The sequence below is a fragment of the Giraffa tippelskirchi genome, chromosome 7 (genome assembly GCF_054371585.1).
Source record: "Giraffa tippelskirchi isolate mGirTip1 chromosome 7, T2T-mGirTip1v1.2.pri, whole genome shotgun sequence".
Lineage (NCBI taxonomy): Eukaryota > Metazoa > Chordata > Mammalia > Artiodactyla > Giraffidae > Giraffa > Giraffa tippelskirchi.
Window position 1 is genome coordinate 116684668 of NC_137281.1, and position 22294 is coordinate 116706961.

General features: G+C 38.3%; 1 protein-coding gene across 3 annotated transcripts in view; it reads left to right on the forward strand.

The window, feature by feature from the left end:
- Positions 1–22294, forward strand: part of DNAAF4 (dynein axonemal assembly factor 4) — an 80629-nt gene that overhangs the window by 40325 nt on the left and 18010 nt on the right. For 2 of the 3 annotated variants that reach the window (XM_081510249.1, XM_081510250.1), the window contains exons 5-8: positions 2080–2225; positions 3531–3640; positions 19761–19914; positions 20949–21054. In XM_081510249.1, the coding sequence (XP_081366375.1) occupies positions 2080–2225; positions 3531–3640; positions 19761–19914; positions 20949–21054 (516 nt within the window). The remainder of the gene's footprint in view (positions 1–2079; positions 2226–3530; positions 3641–19760; positions 19915–20948; positions 21055–22294) is intronic. The other variant, XM_081510251.1, reaches the window with a different exon arrangement.

Sequence of the window (22294 nt, forward strand, 5' to 3'; positions counted from 1 at the left end):
AATCAAAGCAGTCAATCCTAAAGGAAATCAACCCTGAATATTCACTGGAAGGACTGATGCTGAAGCTGAAGTTCCAATACTTTGGCCACATGATACAAAGAGCTGACTCATTGGAAAAACCCTATGCTGGGAAAGATTGAGAGTATGAGGAGAAGGGGGTAATAGAGGATGAGATGCTTGGATGGCATCATTGACACATTGGATGTGAATTTGAGCAAACTGTGGGAGATAGTGAAGGACAGGGAAGCCTTGCATGCTGCAGTTCATAGGGTCACAAATAGTTGGACATGACTTAGTGACTCAACAAAAACAGGCTATCATTTTTCATTTCTACCCTCAAGTTTTCCACTCCTGAGTTCTTAATTTTATTGTTCCATGTTCTGGTACATTTCTTTGAGTAATTTACTCAGAGAAGATGGCTAAATGGTGTATTTACTTAGTTCTTAAATATCTAGGAATGTCTCCTGGCTTCACAAGTGAACAGTAGTATATTAGGCTGTAAAATTCTTGAGACATTGTATTAGGTAATTGGTTCAAGCCAATTACTGAAATAAGAGGTCAAAAGTCATAGATTGGTTTCCCTGGTAGCTCAGTTTGTAAAGAATCTGCCTGCAATGCAGGAGACCCCGGTCTAATTCATGGGTTGGAGTGATCCCCTGGAGAAAGAATAGGCTACCCACTCCAGTATTCTTGGGCTTCCCTGGAGGCTCAGATGGTAAAGAATCTGCCTGCAGTGCGAGAGACCTGGATTTGATCCCTCGATTCGGATGATCCCCTGCAGGAGGACATGGCAACCGACTCTAGTATTCTTGCCTGGAGAATCCCCTTGGACAGAGGAGCCTGGCGGGCTGCATTCCCTGGGGTCACAAAGAGTGGGCACAACTGAGCAACTAAGCACAGCACAGCACACAAAGTCATAGATAAAATAAGATCAAAATTGAATGTTATCTAATACTTATTATGTAACGGTCATCAGTCTAGGCCTGATTAATGTCTTTGTTCCACAGGGCCTTCCATGCTGGTGGGGCAACATCTATTGTACCATTATTTGGCTTCCATCTCTGGGTCCAAGGTGGATAATGTAGTTGGCATTGTTTTTTATCCAGTGGGGTAGGGAAAGAAGATGTCCACTGCAAGTAGATTTACCTGTAAAATGATGATCTGTAAATTGTATATATCACTTATATTCACATTATGTTGTGTAAGGTTTGGCACATAACTACACCTACTCTTAAACAAAGAGGGGAGAATGAATAGGACACTGGATGATAGCATTCCCAACCACAAGCATCTATAGAAATTGTTTGTTTAAATTTTTGTTGATGTTACTTTCTAGTTTGAGTCCTTATTCTTTCTTCCACATCCCCTCTTTCCTCCCTTTGAAATGTTAATTCAGGCCCTTTTCAGTTTTTCTTTAAAGTGGAAATTTTATATCTTAATGATATGTGTTCATTTTATATCAAAGATACAAACACTCTGTCATGTTTGTAGAAAATCATTTTTGATCAGTTTTGATATTTTCATTTTTTAGTACCTTTACTTCCTTTTACTTATATAGTTTATAGTCTAACATATAGATTGATATCTTCTCTTATATTGACTGAACAATTATTACATCTAACTGCCTTTGTACAGATGTATAGCTTTTCATCATAACTCTTTGCCTGTTCCCATTAGCTTTCTCTAATAGCTGAAAATCTTTTCTGTCATTACCAGGAAGCCTATACAAGATACTGCTATAGGAGCTTATGGAAAGTGATGACTTTGCGTAGGTACCCTCCTGTAGAGTTGACATAGGTTGTAAGAGTGCCGTGCTCCATAGTGAATGTAAGTTAAACACTGTGTGGTTTAACAAAGAGAACCCCAGAAAAGTAGCTGAAGTCATTGATTAAAGAACAGATAATTAGCTTCCATAATTTCAATGAGGAATTTTACATTCCTTCCTGTAGAAAATTATGTTTGGATTATTTGTATAGGATTTTAAAAGTAACTTTAGTGGGTAGTTGATTTAAAAGTCTGTTTGATTGTTAACTAAGAAATAAGAGATAAATAACTTAGTTGCTAATATTGTTTTTGAAGGGAGAAATTCAGAAAATATATTTTTTGAGAAGTTAAAGGAAGACAGTATTCCTGCTCCTCGCTCTGTTGGCAGTATTAAAATCAGCTTTACTCCTCGAGTATTCCCTACAGCTCTCCGGGAATCACAAGTAGCAGAAGAAGAGGAGGTTGGTACATTTGCTGTTAGTTACAGTGACCACAAATGAGAATACTTAATTTTTTACTTCATATGTTGAAACTTACTGGATCTGAATTTTTAAAGTATTCATTGCACTAAAGATATTACTTCATGAAAAAAAAATATTTCTTTTTGAGAAAAATATATTTTGCAGGATCTTTTTTTTGGGCTTCAGAATGCTGATGAGAAAACATTGATTTAATATTCAGTGTTGTTGCTTATTCTAGGAGATAATCTGTTGCATGTGCATTTATTTTATTAAATACATCATTTTCCATAATAGATTTGTAAACTTAGGGACTGTGTGTGTTGTGGTAAGAAAAGATTTGTAAATTTATTATAACTATAATATAGTTATATTTATAAATGAAAGTTATCAATGCCAAATGTCACATTAGAAATACTTGACATTAATAATTAATTTCATTTATAAATTCCTGAGCTCTGGGATTTTGAATGTCATATATTTAGTTGTATAAGCACTAAGAATTCTAAGAACTGCTTTTACTTATTTATTTTTTACAATAAGGTATGCACTGATACCTCTCTCAGTTGAAAAGTTGTGAAAATAATTGAAGTTTCTTAATATATAATGAAAATTTATAAATACTAACTTTTTTCTTAATATTAGCAATATATTTCTGTATTTCATTATTTATAAAAGTATTTCTATAACTATAAAATTATAATTATTTAAAAAATAATTTATATATTTCTATAATATAAAAATACATATATATTATAAACAAGAAAAGTAAAATAATATTGACATGAACTACCAGAAATTTGGACAAAGTTTGAACTAGAAATTGTTAAACATTTGATCTTAATCAGCTAGTGAAATTAAAAATAACAAAAAGTTTAAAATCACCGTCATCAAATATTATATCAGTCTGCTCAGAATACTGTTACAAAGTACATAGACTCGCTGGCTCTAAGAATAGACAATTATTTCTCACAGTTCTGGAGGCTGAGAAGTCAAAGGTCAAGATATGGGGTGAGGTGGAGAGAAGAGCATGCCCTCTAGTTTCTTTCTCCTCTTATAAGGATACTAATCCTGTCATGGGGGCCTCATCCTCATGACCTCACCCAAACTTCATTATCGCCCAAAGGCCACAGTTCCAAATACCATCACACAGGTGGTTAGGGCTTCACCATACGAATTTTGGAGCACACAAACATTCAGTACATAACAAATAGTATTTCCATGTTATGTAGGAAGATGAGAAATCTAAAAGTAACTGTTAATAAAATAAGTCCTTTGTGTCCTTCATTAAACTCATTCTCATTTCAGTGGCTACATAAACAAGCAGAGGCACGAAGAGCAATGAATACTGATATTCCTGAACTTTGTGATTTAAAAGAAGAGGAAAAGAACCCAGAATGGTTGAAGGACAAAGGAAAGTAAGTTGTTTGCACCCTGGCCATGAGACTTATTATAAATCTATGTAGATATTAGTACTTAACAACATTTTCTAGATATCTTGACATATGTGTGAATGTGATTGTTGGGAAGAAATAATGTAAGTATGTGAATTATGTAGGTAGCACCTCTGTATTTAAAAAGTCAGATCTTATAACAATTAAATGAGATTCTTATTTTTATTTGCTTTTGTATTTAAATGTCATGGAAATGAAAAAATATAACATCTTTTGGACTGCTTATTAAAATCTCTTTTAAAATCACTCAGTGTTTGACATAGGTCCTTGGTAATACTTCCCTTAAAATCATGGTTCTTCAAAACTGGAACTACTTTGATTAGTCATATCAATCTTTGAAAGCTTATCAAATTAGCTTGTTGCTCTGTCATGACCTAGATGGGTGGGATGGAGTGGTGGGGTGGAAGGTTCAAGAGAGAGGGGATATATATACACACATATAGTGGATTCACTTCATTGTACAGCAGAAACTAACACAACACTATAAAGCAATTATCCTCTAATTAAAAAAAGATTATCAAATTAGTCTATAAATTATCATTTTGTCTAGACAATCTTTCTACTTATTTATATGTGACTGTAAATTTTAGACAATTATCAAAAATAATGAATTCTGGTACATTCTGTGGCAATTTGAGTTCATATTTTGAGGCAATTGTAGACATTATTTATTATATCTTATTTTGTATGTTTGTATTATTTTCCTGTTGCTGCCATAACAAACTGCCACCAACTTATTGGCTTAAAACAATACTAGTTTATTATCTTATAGTTCTGGAGGCCAGGGGTCTAAAATGGGTTTTACTAGGCTAATATCAAGGTATCAAGTGCAATCCTTCTGGAGACTGTAGGAGGGAATCTCTTTCCTTGGGTTTTCCAATCTTGAGACCACCCACCTTCCTTGGCTTATGGCCCCAAACCAGCAGTTGCATCACTCTAGCCTTTGCTTCCATAGTCACGTCTCCTTTTCTGACTCTGGCTCCCCTGCTTCCCTCTTTCATTTATAAACACCCTTGTATTTATAACCCAGGGTAATCTCCTACATTAAGATTCTTAATCACATCTGCAAGGTTCTTTCTAACTAGCCATTTTATGTATTCACAGGTTTTGGGGAGTTAGGGTGTGGCTATCTTTGTGTTTTTCTATTCTCATCTTCTCTCTGTTCTTTCCTGGTCTTTTCTCTTACCTAAAACAACACCAGAGATTGATTTGTGGAGTTGAGCTGGAATTGACAGTTTTTCTAAAGTTCAGAGGCCTGAGGCTCACAGATTTGTTCCTCTTACTCCCAAGAGTAATCCCTTCTCCTTCTCCTTCTCTTCCTTCTTCTCTCCCTTCCTCTCCATCTTTTGAACCATTAAATAAATATCTGTTGATTATTTATGGTTTGTCAGGCTGTAGGCTAGGCTCTGAACTACAGAAATCAGTAGAGGAGAGAGACATACACAAATACTGACAAAACTGTATGGACAGTGCAATACATAGAAAGCACATGATAAAATGAGAGTACAGAAGAGGGGTACCTGACCTTAAAAGAAGGAAGGTACTTTCAGGAAGAGCTTCCTAAAGAATATAGCACCTGAGTTCCTCTTAATGATAGGTAGGAATTTCAGGAGGAAGGGAGAGAAACGTGTTCATTTTAGGCAGAAGATACAGTGTGAGCAAAAGCTCAGAGACAAGACTAGTGTGACATACAGGCCAGGAACTGTGGGTAGCTTACTTTTTGATAAAACATAAATTTGAAGCTAAGAATAATAACACATGAACCTAGAAAAATAGGCAGTGGCCTTGTGTTATTCTTACATTTTATTCTGTAAGGTGGGGGTCTTGAACAATGACATTGTTGTAGAGGGGGAAGGGGAGGGCAATGTGAGAAATATTCAGGAGGTAAAATAGGGAGAACTTCTGAGTGACTGCTGAGGAGTAGAGGAGTAGTTGTGGACATCTTCTGGGTTTCTAGTTTAAAGGATTGATTACATGCCACCAACTGAATTAGAGAACACTAGAAGAGGGCCAGTTAGGAGGGAATGTAGGTAAGGTCAGTTTTGAATATGTTTAGTTAGAGATGCCTTTTGGTCAAGCTGACAGTGTCCAGCAAGTTTGAAACCCAGAGGAGAGTCCAGCCCTGTGTTATCGATTTGGAGATCATCAGCATTTATGCAGCAGTTGATTTATAAGAGTAGGTGAAGTGTCTAAAAATAGGGTATAAAGGGGAATAATGGCCTAAGGCTAGAACCTTGTGATCCACCAATACTTGAAGATCTGGTAAAATAAAGTGGTACACAGAAATACTCTCAGAAGCCGACGAAATAGAAACTTTTAAGAGTTTTTTTTTTGTCTTGTTCTTCTCTAAAAGTTCTCCAGGCGAGAATACTGGAGTGGTTCATCATTCCCTTCTCCAGGGGATCTTCCCAACCCAGGGATCGAACCAGGTCTCCTGCATTGCAGGCAGATTATTTATCATCTGAGCCACCAGGGGAGCAAGCCCTCTTTACAAATAGAAAAGATTAAAATAGATGTGCAGATGAGACAGAGGAAGTGGTTGAAATATCCTTAAGAAGAGTGGGGAAAACTGACTCAAGGCCGATGGTGAATGGATTATCTTGATTTTGTTATTCTTTTTCCTCTTGTTAAAAGTTGTGTTCATTTTTATACTTTATAATAAAGATATTCCTTTTGAAAAAAATTTATGCACATCAAATGAAAGTTCCCCTTGGTTTTTACCCAGTCTGCTGGCCTTCTGCCTTCCCTGTCCCCCAGATGTATCCAGTATAAATATTTCTTTAATTGCATTTGTTTGTCTTTGAGCTACCATTGTCATAATCACAGTTATTACATTCATAGCTTGTGATAGGTTACCAGAGCTTTGCACATACTATTTCATTAAATCCTTACTACTGTAGTTAGGAACCACTGCTTTTGGACTCATTTAACAAATGTTTATCGTAAAGCTAGTTGCTTTACACAAACTAGCTCTTTTAATTCCTTTAACAGTATAACTAGTTGTATATTATTATTTTATCCCAAGTTTCTAAAATATAGAAAGAGAGCTAGAGAGTTTGAGAAATTTGGCTAAGGTGGTGGTTTATAAATAAAACCAGGATTCAGTCTCACGTCAATATGATTTCAAAGCTTTTGTTCCAGATAGTGTTGTATAACCCTCACAGATGAATAAAAGTCTTGTTGTCCTTTTGTTCTGATTGTTTAGCCTTAGTGAAGACAGCCCAAGTGGTGTGGCTATAAATTGCTCTTCCTTGAGGCCTGAGAGTGCTGAAGTGGACATAGCTGAATGTGCTCTCCTATTGGATTGGTTACTGTGGTCTAGAAAATACTGGAAGATTAAGTTGTAATAGGGGTAGAATGGGAAAGACTAGAGATCTTTTCAAGAAAATGAGAGATACCAAAGGAACTTTTCATGGAAAGATGGGCACAATAAAGGACAGAAATGGTATGTACCTAACAGAAACAGAAGATATTAAGAGGTTGCAAGAAAACACAGAAGAACTATACAAAAGAGATCTTCACAACCCAGATAATCACAATGGTGTGATCACTCACCTAGAGCCAGACATCCTGGAATGCAAAGTCAAGTGGGCCTTAGGAAGCATCACTACGAACAAAGCTAGTGGAGGTGATGGAATGCCAGTTGAGCTATTTCAAATCCTAAAATGTGATGCTGTGAAAGTGCTGTGCTCAATATGCCAGCAAATTTGGAAAACTCGGCAGTGGCCACAGGACTGGAAAAGGTAAGTTTTCATTCCAATCCCAAAGAAAGGCAATGCCAAAGAATGTTCAAACTACCACACAATTGCATTCATCCCACACGCTAGCAAAGTAATGCTCAAAGTTCTCCAAGCCAGACTTCAACAGTACGTGAACCGTGAACTTCCAGATGTTCAAGCTGGATTTAGAAAAAGCAGAGCAACCAGGGATCAAATTGCCAGCATCCGTTGGGTCATCGAAAAAGCAAGAGAGTTCCCGAAAAACATCTGCTTTATTGACTATGCCAAAGCCTTATGAATGTGTGGATCACAATGAACTGTGGAAAATTCCTCAAGAGGTGGGAATACCAGACCACCTGATCTGAATCCTGAGAAATCTATATGCAGGTCAAGAAGCAACAGTTAGAACTGGACGTGGAATAACAGCTTGGTTCCAAATCGAGAAAGGAGTACATCAAGGCTCTATATTGTCACCCTGCTCATTTAACTTATATGCAGAGAAACACTGGGCTGGATGAAGCACAAGCTGGAATCAAGATTGCTGAGAGAAATATCAATAACCTCAGATATGCAGATGACACCACACTTAGGGTAGAAAGCGAAGAAGAACTAAAGAGCCTCTTGCTGAAACTGAAAGAGGAGAGTGAAAAAGTTGGCTTCAAACTCAGCATTCAGAAAACTAAGATCATGGCATCCGGTCCCATCACTTCATGGCAAATAGATGGGGAAACAGTGACAGACTTTATTGTTTGGGCTTCAGAATCACTGCAGATTGTGAGTGCAGCTGTGAAATTTTCTTCTCCTTGGAAGAAAAGTTATGACCAACCTAGACAGCATATTAAAAGGCAGAGACAGTACTTTGCCAACAAAGGTCCGTCTAGTCAAAGCTGTGGTTTTTCCACTAGTCATGTTTGGATGTGAGAGTTGGACTATAAGGAAAGCTGAGTGCTGAAAAATTGATGCGTTTGAACTGTGGTGTTGGAGAAGACTCTTGAGAGTCCCTTGGACAGCAGGGAGATCAACCAGTCCATTCTAAAGGAAATCAGTCCTGAATATTCATTGGAAGGACTGATGTTGAAGCTGTAACTCCAATACTTTGGCCACCTGATGTGAAGAACTGACTCATTTATAAAGACCCTGATGCTGGGAAAGATTGAAGGTGGGAGGAGAAGGGGATGACAGAGGATGAGCTGGTTGGATGGCATCACCAACTCAATGGACATGAGTTTGAGTAAACTCTGGGAGTTGGTGATGGACAGGGAGGCCTGGCGTGCTGCAGTCCATGGGGTCTAAAGAGTCGGACACGACTCAGTGATTCAACTGAACTGAACTGATTTTCTGAGATGGAAGGAAAGAAAGTGAAGACAAGTGTGAAACTAGATAAGTTTCTAACAAAAATTGCTCAGTGGGTTCTATTGAGGTCTCTACTAGGTTAGAGAGCATGAATTCATGGAGGTGTTATTCAGCACAGCTATGTGATTTATCTTCTAAATAGTGTTTAGTGTTTCAGATTTAAGAATAGATCATTGAGCCAAGGTTGGAAGTTTGATGGACAAGTATGACAGAAGATTGGTAGACAAAGGACCAGGTTGGAAAAAAAGCTTAGATGTCTAGCTGTGAAGTCTAGGCTGGGGGACTTCCCAAGCAATCCAGTGGTTAAGACTCTGCGCTTCCAATGCATGAGGCTTGGGTTTGATACCTTGTTGGGATCTAAGATCCCACATGCTGTGCAGCATGGCCAGAAAAATAAATAAAAAATAATCTATTTTTTAAAAAGAGAAATCTAGGCTGGGTTAGAAAGGAAGAGATGCCATAGTGGCCCAGTGGACTAAGGAAAAATGGAGCAGTTAAGACATTAGAGGACACTATAAAGTTGAAGATTAACTCTAAAGGGAAAATTTGCAGGATAGAAAGTTCTAGTCAGTGGCTGGGATTCCAGAGTTTGATATCACTGAAGTAGTGCAGATCAGGTGATGACAAGTACAGGAGGTGGTCCTGGAGTGGGTAGCAAAAGTGAAGGAAAGGTTATTTGAGTTAAGGTCATTATTGTTTAGCCAGTGAGTCGTGTCTGACTGCAACCCCATGGACTGCAGCATGCCAGGCTCCTCTGTCTTTTCACTATCTCCCAAAGTTTGCTCAAATTCATGTCATTGAGCTGGTGACACTATCCAACCATCTCATCCTCTGTCACCCCCTTCTCTTGGCCTCAATCTTTCCCAGCATCAGGGTCTTTTCCAGTGAGTCAGCTCTTCACATCAGGTAGCCCAAGTATTGGAACTTCAGCTTTAGCATAAGTCCTTCCAATGAATACTCAGGATTGATTTCCTTTAGCATTGACTGATTTGATCTCCTTGCAGCCCAAGAGACTATCAAGAGTCTTCTCCAGCACCACAGTTCAAAAGCATCGATTCTTCAGTGATCAGCCTTCTTTATGGTACAACTCTCACATTGGTACATGACTACTGGAAAAACCATAGCTTTGACTAGATGGACCTTTGCTGGCAAAGTGATGTCTCTGCTGTTTAATATGCTGTCTAGGTTTGTCATAGCTTTCTTTCCTTTTGTCCTTTCCTTAAAAGGAGCAAGCATCTTTTAATTTCATGGATACAGTAATCGTCCACAATGATTTTGGAGCCCAAGAAAATAAAGTTTGTCACTGTTTTCCTTTTTCCCCCTTCTATTTGCTGTGAAGTGATGGAACTTATACATCTGGAAGTTCTTGGTTCATATCCTGCTGAAACCTAGCTTGAAGTATTTTGAGCATTACCTTACTAGGATATGAAATGAGCACAACTGAATGGTAGTTTGAACATTCTTTGGCGTTGCCCTTCTTTGGGATTGAAATGAAAACTGACCTTTTCCAGTCTTGTAGCCACTGCTGCGTTTTCCAAATTTGCTGGCATATTGAGTGCAGCACTTTCACAGCATCATCTTTTAGGATTTGAAATGGCTCAGCTGGATTTCCATCACCTCCACTAGCTTTGTTCATAGTAATGATTCCTGAGGCCCGCTTGACTTATACTCCGGGATGTCTGGCTCTATCTAGGTGAGTGACCAGACTACACCATCATGGTTACCTGGGTCATTAAGACCTTTTTTGTATATTTCTTCTGTATTCTTGCCACCTTGAGTTAAGGAGTCCCAGGTATTTCAGGGCTAAACTGATAAATGGATCATATACCTAAACTTTAGAATCTTCTGGAATTATGGCATGAATTGGGTTGGAGACAGATGCTGGGAGCCAGGGATTGAGAGGTTATTGCTGAACCACGAAAAGACGCCGGGATTCTTGGCCTCCAGAGGAGAAGAATTCAATCCGGGGCCAGAGACGAGACTTGATCACTCAGAGCTTTGGTGTAATAAAGTTTTGTTAAAGTATAAAGGAGCTAAGAGAAAGCTTCTGACATAGGCATCAGAAGGGGGCAGAAAGAGTACCCCCTTGCTAGTGTTAGCAATGGAATTCTATATTCTTTAATTAGTTGTTACACTGAATCAAAAGAATGTCTGGAGGTTGTAAAGACCTCACCAGACCCACTCCCATAATTTACAATTTAAGATAACAGGATTAGCCAGAAAGTTTAATCCAGAGACTGTCCTCAGGCAGGATACATTATTGTTATATAATCCTAAGGAATGTAGAGAGAAAAGGAAAAAAAAAGTTTGCCCTTTCTTCCTCCTTGAGAATTTCAGACCGCTCTCTCCTTGAGGACCCCTAGACTTCTTATCAACCTGCCTAGAAAATGACTCTCTCAGTATCAAAGACTTCAATGAATAAGAGAAGAATGATTTTAAAAAGCCAGTTAGATGACAGTGACCAGAGGTTATAGGGTAAAGATGTCAGAGTCCTAAAGGATGATGATTTTTTTTCATTAAGGGAGAGTTACAGCTTGGAACTTGGCAGAAGTGAGTCTGGAGAATGCCAGCACCTATGGTCCTAGCCGTCCCGTGATGTGGGGAGGGAATCCTCCATAGAGAAGGTGGTAGATATAGCACTGCCCTCCAGAGAGAGCCAGGTTTACTTTAAGAAGCATTGTGTGGAAAAATTGAGGATTAAGAAACAATAGGGGTGGGAGTTGGAGTCAGTTAAGCTTGAATCACCAGTAAGAAAGTGTAAAGGAATAGAGGGGGATGAGAACAGGAAAGACCAGCAAATGTGAACTTTCATGTGAGGACACACAAGCAGCTGCATTTTGATCAGTGCCCAAGATAACAGGTTGTTGGACATAGTTAGAAAGTCCTTTGGCACAATGTGTTATGGTGCTGGGACTGGCTAAATGGTCCTAGACAGTGTTTAGTCTGGTTTTCATTCTTTTTTTATAATGAATTTATTTATCTATATCTTTATGTTTTGGCTGTGCTGGGTCTCCAGTGCTGCATGGGCTTTCTCTAGTTACAGTACATGGGGGCTACTCTCTAGTTGCAACGTTCAGACTTCTCATGGTGGTGGCATCTCTTGCTGCGGAGTGTGAGCTATGGGGCATGTGGGCTTCAGTAGTTGCGGCTCATGGGCTCTAGAATTCAGGCTCAGTCGTTGTGGTACAGAGGCTTAGTTGCTCCACAGCATGTGGGATCTTCCCAGATCAGGGATCAAACCTGTGTCTCCTGCATTGGCGGGAGGATTCTTCACCACTGAGCCACCGGAGAAGCCCTGGTTTTATTTCTGATATACCAGTGATGTGATTTCAATTTGAATGGAAAGGGCAGATAAGATCATTGAGCTAGGGTTGGAATTTTGCTCACAGGTACAGCAAAAGACGTGTGTGTGCATATGACAACTGGCAAAAGCATTGAATTGGTAGCAACCTAGTGCAAAAAAGTGTACTTGATTGTGGTGAAGTGTGACTGGTAAATTATAATCACCTTAGTCTCTGGGGTTTTTTTTGTACCAGTTAGGATGTAGGGTAAAGATGTCAAAGTCCCAAAGGAAGCATTACTATGAACAAAGCTAGTAGAGGTGATGGAATTCCAGCTGAGCTATTTCAAATCCTAAAAGATGATGCTGTTAAAGTGCTGCCTACACTTAGGTATAAAGAGAAGCAAAATAGAGTTAAAAATGAGGAGAGATGGAAGAAAACTTAGTAACTAGTGACATCCAGAGAAACAAAATACAGCTAATCATAGTGCCAAGTATGAACAGATAAAAGGAAAGGTAGTGATTATTAGAGAGAGATGTATCCTCTTTAGCCATGTAACACAGTACAGAATATAGAAACAGATGTAATAGATGTCATTCAGAAGCAGTGTTGAATTTAAGACAAAGGATGAAATGCTTTCATCTCCAGAGGCTTTGTTTCATGTTGGCCTTCTATATTTACACAGGCCTAAACAGTCCAACTGTCCTTTATTGTGTTTAAACTCATGGGACACTTGTTCACAGAAGGGTAGAAATGGACAGGCCTTCCAAAAGAACAGTCATTTGAGAAAACTCTTCACAGGATTGTATCTACTCAAAAGAGACTCTTAGAAAAAGCCATAGAATGTTTTCATTTTTCTTTACCTAGTCTTTTACTGCCAATCTTTAGTTTTAAATGCCAAATCTACATTTCAGGAAAATAAATAAACTAAGGTAATTTTATTTGTTCATGAAAACATTTTACCTTTTGCAGTTAACATTGTACCAGATAGCTTTTTACTGAGAACATTTCACATAAAACAGTCTCTGTGCTCTAATTTAGATTTTCACATGGTGTGTTGTTATTTAACAGCCTTACATGACTCAGAATCTGTGAATAACTAATAACTACCCTTCTAGACACTTTTAATCATGTAAGGTTAGCTCGATCATTGTTTTATCCCACCTATATTACTCTGTACTTGAGTTTCAGCCTGAGTTTTTTGACTGTCTTAACCATAGACTAAAGGATTCTTCTTCTTCTCATGACATAGGACCACTTGAATCCCATCTGCGTACCTCATTATGTGCAGCAAATTATAATGTTAGATAGGAGGAAACTAAAGATATGTAATTCTGCAATCTAGTAGCACCCAGCAGCATATTATTGTCATAATATAAAATTACCTGCACTAGTTCTAGTGTCTGAATTTTCTTTTTTTTCTCTTGGCCTAAGTGCCAGCGTTAATAGCCTGCCTAATCCTCCAGTCCTTATAAGACTGAGGCTGTGATTTGCTTTTACTTTTTCTCTTGCCACCCAGGTTAATTCTGCTTCTGAACCCCAGCATTGTGTGTAGGAACCTGCCATTTGTTCACTGACTCACCTAGTACCAACTTGTGCCAGTGTGAATCCCTGTTTGCTTGCTGTTTGTGAATTTTCTGTAGCTGGACTCTGTCTGCCTGTCTGGATATCCTTTTATTTCGTGTTGAACTTTTTGATGCTGATTGTTAACCACCTGTTACCAACTTCTCCCAACACAGGATATGGTTCTGCTTGCTAGATTGAATTTCTTTCTGGTACTTTGGTTTGGATCCATGCCCTGGCAAGAACTGTGAAGAATTAACCTACCACAGTTTCAGCTGGCAGAAGTCGGGAGACTCTTGAGTCAGACACAAAGGACTTTACTATTCAAGGCACGTCAAACAGTATGATCTTCATGTTAGTTCCCTCTGTGCCTGAAATCCCATAGGGCCAATGCAGAAGTGGACCCAAGTGGATACTGTACACATAGTAGGTTTGTACCAGAGCTGAGAAGGCCAAGCTTAAGGAACACAATTTTTTACAAGAGTATTATAAGCAAACCTGTCCAACTTTTGCCTCACAGGGTGATAATATCTTTATTATACTGAACAGCAACAAGTCTATTCTTTGCCCCAGAGAGAGACCGTGTCTGTCTCATCCAAGGGTGTCCACTATACAAACATCTCTGAAAAGATAGTCCCAAACAAAAGCCCTCAGTGCATCTGTTGACATATGACATGCAGGAACACAAAAGACCCGTGGAGAATTGTCTCCCAGTATCCTCTTGGATCTGCCTACTTTCAGAACAGATCTGCCAAATCTGCCTTGCTCTGCTGCATTTTTTACAAGTCTGTTTGTTTGTAGAGATAAGACAGTTTTCTTATATTGTCTTTTGCCTGACTTGAAGTTTAGAATCCATATTCTAAAATAACTTCTTTGACATAATTATAATTTTGTTTATTGATTGACTGTATGCATTTTACAGCCCAGAATATTCCGTTGCAGTGCAGTCACCATTATGGCCTAACTTGTCATTTTATTTAGGGTACAGCATCCTTTTCCTCCTTCCATCCTGAGTGCTAAATTGTATTCGTTGATGTTCCTTCACTAAGGTGCACTAATACTCAGTTTTAGAAGCTCTTGAAATACCGAGAATGTTTTCTACCCACATAAGATGTTGAAAGAAACAAGGACCTTCAAAATCTTTTGAGGCGTAGGTGCTGTTAGAGTTCTTATTGCCCTCCAAACAGAGCTGTTGTGTCTTCTGTTGGAATATGTGTTACTTCTGGCCTCCACTGCTGTTTCTAAGCCCCACTGCTTTTGATTTCTCTTTAACTTCTTTTACTGTCTCTTTCTTTACTTCCCTCCAAATTGTTTCTTTCTTATCACTTCTGCTTGTTATGGCTGCTCTTATGTTCAACTGTTGCTCAAAATGTTTGGCCTTTTTGGCTATTGCCAATCATGATGTTTCTTTCTTTACAGTGGAAACCAATCAATCATCGTAAAGATGACAGTAGTGTTTGCAGTTGTCCACATCTCTTTTATTCTTTCTGTACAGGCAGTACCATAAGGACTCAGTATGTTTTGAATGAGTATTTTTGCATAATTCTTTTCACTGTCATTGCTTTATTTGGAGCCATTAGGCGAGACTTATGGGTTATTAGCTTCTCTGTTTAAATTCGCTACTGCCCCTAAGACTGAGGTTATTTTTTTCCCCTTTTCCTTTTGAAATTCAGCTATTTCTGAGTTCAGAACCATTCTGAAAGTCATAAAACAAATTAAACTTTGTTGAATGTTTGTACTGGTGTTAAACTTTTAGGAATATAATGCTCATTGCATTTATAGTTTAATATATATGCAAAGATTGAAAATGTTTAATATTTCATATTTCTTCCTATTACACCTCCTACAGTGGTTCTTTTTTTAAAATTTTTATTGGCATACAGATGTTTAGAGTGTTGTGTTGTGTTAGTTTGAGATGTACAGCAAAGTGAATCAGTTACACACATACATATACCCACTCTTTTTTAGATTCTTTCCCCATGTAGGTCATTATAGCGTATTGAGTAGAGTTCCTTGTGCTATACAGTAGGTTCTTATTATCTTTTTTATATAGTAATATGTATCTACATATGTATCTACATATGTATCTACAAGCTCATGAACAGTTTTATCAAACTATTGCTCTTTTGGAAGGCTTGTCCACCTCAACCCTTCTGTGAACAACTGTCCCATGAGTTTAAACACAGTAAAGTAAAGGACAGTTGGACTGTTGACATCTATGTAAATATAGAAGAATTTCATCTATATAAGAAGCTTTAGCAATACGTGAACCGTGAACTTCCAGATGTTCAAGCTGGTTTAGAAAAGGCAGAGGAACCAGAGATCAAATTGCCAACATCTACTGGATCATCGAAACAGCAAGAGAGTTCCAGAAAAACATCTATTTCTGCTTTATTGACTATGCCAAAGCCTTTGACTGTGTGGATCACAACAAATTGTGGAAAATTCTGAAAGAGATGGGAATTCCAGACCACCTGACCTGCCTCTTGAGAAACCTGTATGCAGGTCAGGAAACAACAGTTAGAACTGGACATGGAACAACAGACTGGTTCCAAATAGGAAAAGGAGTACGTCAAGGCTGTATATTGTCACCCTGCTTATTTAACTTATATGCAGAGTACATCATGAGAAATGCTGGGCTGGATGAAGCACAAGCTGGAATCAAGATTTGTGGGAGAAATATCAATAACCTCAGCTATGCAGATGACACCACCCTTATGGCAGAAAGTGAAGAAGAACCAAAGAGCCTCTTGATGAAAGTGAAAGAGGAGAGTGAAAAAGTTGGCTTAAAGCTCAACATTCAGAAAACTAAGATCATGGCATCCAGTCCCATCACTTCATGGCAAATAGATGGGGAAACATTTATTTTTCTGGGCTCCAAAATCACTGCAGATGGTGACTGCAGCCATGAAATTAAAAGACACTTAATCCTTGGAAGGAAAGTTATGACCAACCTAGACAGCATATTAAAAAGCAGAGACGTTACTTTGCCAGCAAAGGTCCGTCTAGTCAAGGCTATGGTTTTTCCAGTGGTCATGTATGGATGTGAGAGTTGGACGGTGAAGAAAGCTGAGCACCGCCAAATTGATGCTTTTGAACTGTGGTGTTGGAGAAGACTCTTGAGAGTCCCTTGGACTGCACGGAGATCCAACCAGTCTATTCTAAAGGAAATCAGTCCTGAATATTCATTGGGAGTACTGATGTTGAAGGTGAAACTCCAGTACTTTGGCTACCTGATGCGAAGAGCTGAGTCATTGGAAAAGACCCTAATGCTGGGAAAGATTGAGGGCAGGAGAAGAAGGGGACGACAGAGGATGAGATGGTTGGATGGCATCACCGACTCAATGGACATGGGTTTGGGTGGACTCTGGGAGTTGGTGATGGACAGGGAGGCCTGGTGTGCTGCTGTTCATGGGGTCGCAAAGAGTCGGACATGACTGAGTGACTGAACTGAACTGAAATATAGAAGACTAGCGTGAAACAAATCCTCTGGAGATGAAAACGTTTCATCCCTTAGCTTAAATTCAACAGAGTTTTGTTTTGGGGAGATAAAAACATTCTAGATATGATGGTGGTGATGATTGTACAAAAGTGTGTAAAGTGTTTATGTGTTTAATGCCACTAAACTGTATACTTCAAAATGGTTAAAACGGTAAATTTTACAATTATATGTTAATTAATTTAAAAAGAAGCTTTGTAGTAGACACAATAGATTATCTAGCCAATGTTTATTGTCTCCTTTTATCCTTGCTGGCAGAGTCCCTATTTTGTTTAGGCGTGTAGACCTTGTCTATGTGACTTAGAGTGGGGATACTATCCCAAGTCCAGGGATAAATTCTGATTGACTGCAGCATATCAAGATATCAAGATTATTGTCATTACACTGCTGGTGTGTGTGTGTGTGTGTGTGTGTGTGTGTGTGTGTGTGTATGTATACACAGTAATGTTTATTACAGTATTGTTTATAAAAGCTAAACATTGGGAAACAAGACCCGTGAGTGTCCATCAATAGGAGGAGACTGGTTTTAGAAATCCTGGCACAAATGCAGGAACCTCTGTGAAAATAGTATATTTCTGTATTTGTTAACATGGAAAGATGGTCATATTGTTGAATTATTTAAATAAGTTTCCAAACAGCAGTATATAGAACTGAGGAGTGAAATTAGAGAAAAAGAATGGGTGGAAGGACTGAGAACAAGAGAAACTGGTAGGTTTTTTAAGGCAAAATACTTTTTAAGGCTCAATATTTTTGATCCATGAGATTTGGGAAAGATGGTGAACTGGGAGATTTCTGGCAAGGTTTTCTTGATCTCAAAAGCATATACCAGAAGATACTGTCGATTTTCTTTTAATGAATATCGTGCCTGAGTGTGGCACCTTGAACTATGTATGAGGAAAACTAGCCAGGATGAAGCAGCTGCTGAGTCCAGTGGGATGGAGCGGGAAGCTGAGGCCTTGATAAGACCCATGTGCTGCTGATCACATTGGGCCTGGAGCCTTTCCCTCTAAGCTGGTTTAATGTGAGGTGATCTGTTTCCTTCCTGGTTTAAACCAGTTTGAATTGAGGTTCTGTTACTTGTGGTCAGAAGCATCCTAGCTGATATGAGACATTTCAGAAACGTAAACTGTTCCCACAGAATTAGCTTTTCTAGTTTGTACAGGTTATTTTAAACCTGAGTCCGACTTAGGTTAGATGTCACTGTGGTGTCCTTTTACCTTTTATTCATGATTTGCAGGGTGCTTTTATGGGTCTGCTTTTGAAGTCATTGTGTTTAATATTCTAAAATTGTGAAGTGTATAGTACAATTGCCTGGAAATGAATACAAAATGTTGTTCATATGGCACTTTTATATTTGGCAGAATACTTTCTATTTTCCTTATGTTTATGTATTTTTCAAAATACTAGGAATTGTACATGAAAAACAGAAAATAAATTACATTTTAAATAAATCCTTTAATTATGTGTATATCTTTATTTGAAGAGAATTTTGGGAGATTTGAACTGAAAGAGTGTATTTATTAGAATGCTTTCGTTTGCAAGTAACTGAGAAACCCAATTTAAACTGGCTTAGTGTTTAAAGATGGCACCCCACTCTAGTACTCTTGCCTGGAAAATCCCATGGACGGAGGAGCCTGGTAGGCTACAGTCCATGGGGTCGCTAAGAGTCCGACACGACTGACCAACTTCACTTTCACTTTTCCCTTTCATGCACTGGAGAAGGAAACGGCAGCCCACTCCAGTATTCTTGCCTGGAGAATCCCAGGGACGGGGGAGCCTGGTGTGCTGCCATCTATGGGGTCGCACAGAGTCGGACACGACTGAAGTGACTTAGCAGCAGTGTTTAAAGGATGGCTCAGTGGGTAAAGAATCCGCCTGTAATACAGGAAACACAGAAGATGTGGGTTCAATCCCTGGGTCAGGAAGACCCCCTGGAGGAGGAAATGGCAACCCACTCCAGTATTCTTGCCTGGAAAATTTCATGGGCAGAGAAGCTTGATGGGCTACAGTCCTCAGGGTCACAAAGAGTCAGACACGACTGAGCATGCACAGGCAAAAGCAATATTTAAAGGAATTTATTTGCTTACATAACTAAAAAACTAAAAGTGTGTTACTTACCAGTTAAAGCTTGATCCAACAGCTTAACTGTATCACTAAGAACCTGAGTTTCCTTCTGCCTTATTATCCTTTCCATAATTCCATAGTATTAGCTTTATTCTAGTGCTGGCTCCTCCCACAGTTTCAAAACCGTCAGTAACAATTTTGGCTTGTGTGCTTTCTACATTTGTATCCAGCAGGGGGCGTTTTCCCAATTTTTCGCTCTCCAACTTTGGTAATAGAAAATCACAGGCTTCATTCTGAAAACACAGTTTAGGTCAAAATTCCATCCCTGTGTCAATCATTGTAGCAAGGAGGATGGAAATACGCCTACTGGCTTAAGTTACTAATTAACTGCCCTTGGAGGTGGAGGTGAGGCCAGTCCCATTCAGGTTACGCGCTGATGTTTGGAGGATAGGTATGATAGTGCCACCTGCAATGTCCAGTGTGTAATTCAAGAATCGGAAACAGAGGTCAGCCATCCATCTCCTCTGCCAGGTATCATTAGATAGTATTTCTGTGTTTCTGTTTCAGTGTTACATTGTTTTTCTTTTATGTTTTTGCCTCATTAGCAAATTGTTTGCAATGGAAAACTATTTGGCAGCTATTAATGCATACAACTTAGCAATAAGACTAAATAATAAGATTCCACTACTGTATTTGAATCGGGCTGCTTGCCACCTAAAACTGAAAAACTTACACAAGGCCATCGAAGATTCTTCTAAGGTATGTGTATCTGTTTATATATATAGCTTTAAAATTGCTATGCTCCCATTATTGATTGAAATGATGGCTTTATCTTTTCTTGGGTAAATTTAAATAATTGAGATGCAATGAATTTAAGAATCTTCTTACTTATTACATCTTTTTACTGAAAAAAAAATTTTTTTATGGTTAAGTCACTGGTGTAGTTTGAGACTTCAAGTTAGATTAGAGATACCTTATAAGTTGCCTTGGTGTATCAGTTGAAGTTCAAAAGGAAATTAGTAAATGGTAGTCAGTTTGTACCCACCTTTTTTCTTAATAAAGTTTTGGAGACACTGGGAGACAGAAGGAGACTTGATGTAACTACAGCTTGCACAATAGAAGGATATCTCCATAACCATTTTTCAATTTTCAGAGTAACTTAGTATATCCTAATTTCCGTTGTGAATAGCATGTCATTATCTTAAACTTCTAGTTTTTTCTTCTTTTTATCCATATCAAAGTAATATTTTAAGGGAAACTCAGATGCAAAATCTGTTATGTGTCTCCTTGAGATTGAGGGTATGGAGGAAACAATTAAGTCCTCATACTTCAATCTCATTAAGTTATTGAAGATCTGACAATATTTTCATGCTCCAGTTTTCATTTTACTAGCACAATTTCATGTACAAATATTTATTGAATGAATGAATAAACTGAATCACCAAATTTGAATGTAAAATCATTATATATAGTATGTTTATTATTGTAGTTAATAACATTAACTAAATTAATGCTATTTAACCATCCCTGCTAGTAAAGGTAAAGCTGTAAAGGTTTCAAATGATAAACCAAATCATAAGTCTGGGGGCAAGAGAGTGAATCTAGTATAGGAACAATCAAACAAGTACTAAAATTGTTCAACATAAATGTATATATTTGATAAATTCCTGTCCAGTTAAGCCAAAAATTTAGGTGGATGAGGGCCCGAGGCTTGTTTTAAAGTTGAGTTTTATCTTGTTTTTGCTCAAGCTTAAATTGGGAAATTATGTTTTTCCCTATTTTTTTTCTGTTAGGTCCTAGAAATATTGACACCACCTGTTGCAGACAATGCTAATGCAAGAATGAAGGCACACATACGTCGTGGAACAGCATTCTGTCAACTAGAATTGTATGTAGAAGGTAAGAGATGAAATGTTTTCAGTTCCAGGTTATACTCTGAAAAAAAAATGTCATAGCCATTATTCAAGATGACTCCATTATTTTATACTTTTAGCATTTAATTTATTCTTTGTAATTTATCTGGAAAAAGATGACTTGAAATATTTTAAAAAATCGTTGTAGAAGGGAATTAATACAAGTTATAAACATCTCCCTAGGTCTAGGGAGATGCTGTAATATCAGACAACCTTTTGTGGAAAAATGTGTGATAAAGGATATAAATGAATCATTTAGGAAATAATGGAAATTTTAAAATTAGCTTCTTTGGTCAGACACACAGATAGCACATATGCATGCTCAGTTGTGTCTGACTCTCTGTGACCCCATGGACTGTAGCCCGCCAGGCTCCTCTGTCCATGAAATTTTCCAGGCAAGAATATTGGAGTGATTTGCCATTTCCTACTCCAGGGCGTACATACATGCGTACATGCATAAGCTCAGAAACAATTGCTGTAGCACAATGCATGATCAATTGCTTATTTTTGTGTACTAAGGTTTGTAATTCAGTCCCATGTATATAGAAGCCATATTTATTTGATTTTTAGGGTTTTAATTTCTTTTGTTTTTCGTTTTTAATGTATTTAACAACTAGTTGCAGTTATTCATGTTGTCCCAGAGTTTTATCTTCAGTGTTCTTCTCATACCCTCCCCACCCAGATACCAGTTCAGTTTCTCTTCATTCAAGACCTAAAGGCCTAATTCCTGATGATGGCTTGCCAGGAAATGGGCTCCAGCTTATAAAGTTTCTGACTTGTTTGTAAGCTTGTTTCTGTCATTTTTAGATTTTTCTAACCAAAGCATCCAAATTAGGTTTATGTGCCTATCCTTTCTTTGAGTTATACCCAGCTTCATGAGGATAAAAATTACCAAGACAGGAATGAAACACTGTAAGCATTCTTTAGGAATTACAGCATCATAGACTTTTTTGAACTTAAAGACTTTACTGAACCTTCATTTTAAAGATGAGAAAATGGAGGCTTGGAGACATTAAGTGATTTCCCTGAAGTGGCATGTCAAATCCATAGCACCTGGAACTCAAGTTTCCTTGGTGGCTGGTGGTTTAGTCCCTAAATTGTGTCCAACTCTTGTGACCACATGGACTGTAGCCCGCCAGGTTCCTCTGTCTGTGGGATTTCCCAGACAGGAATACTGGAGTGGGTTGCCATTTCCTTCTCCAGGGGATCTTCCCAACCCAGGGATC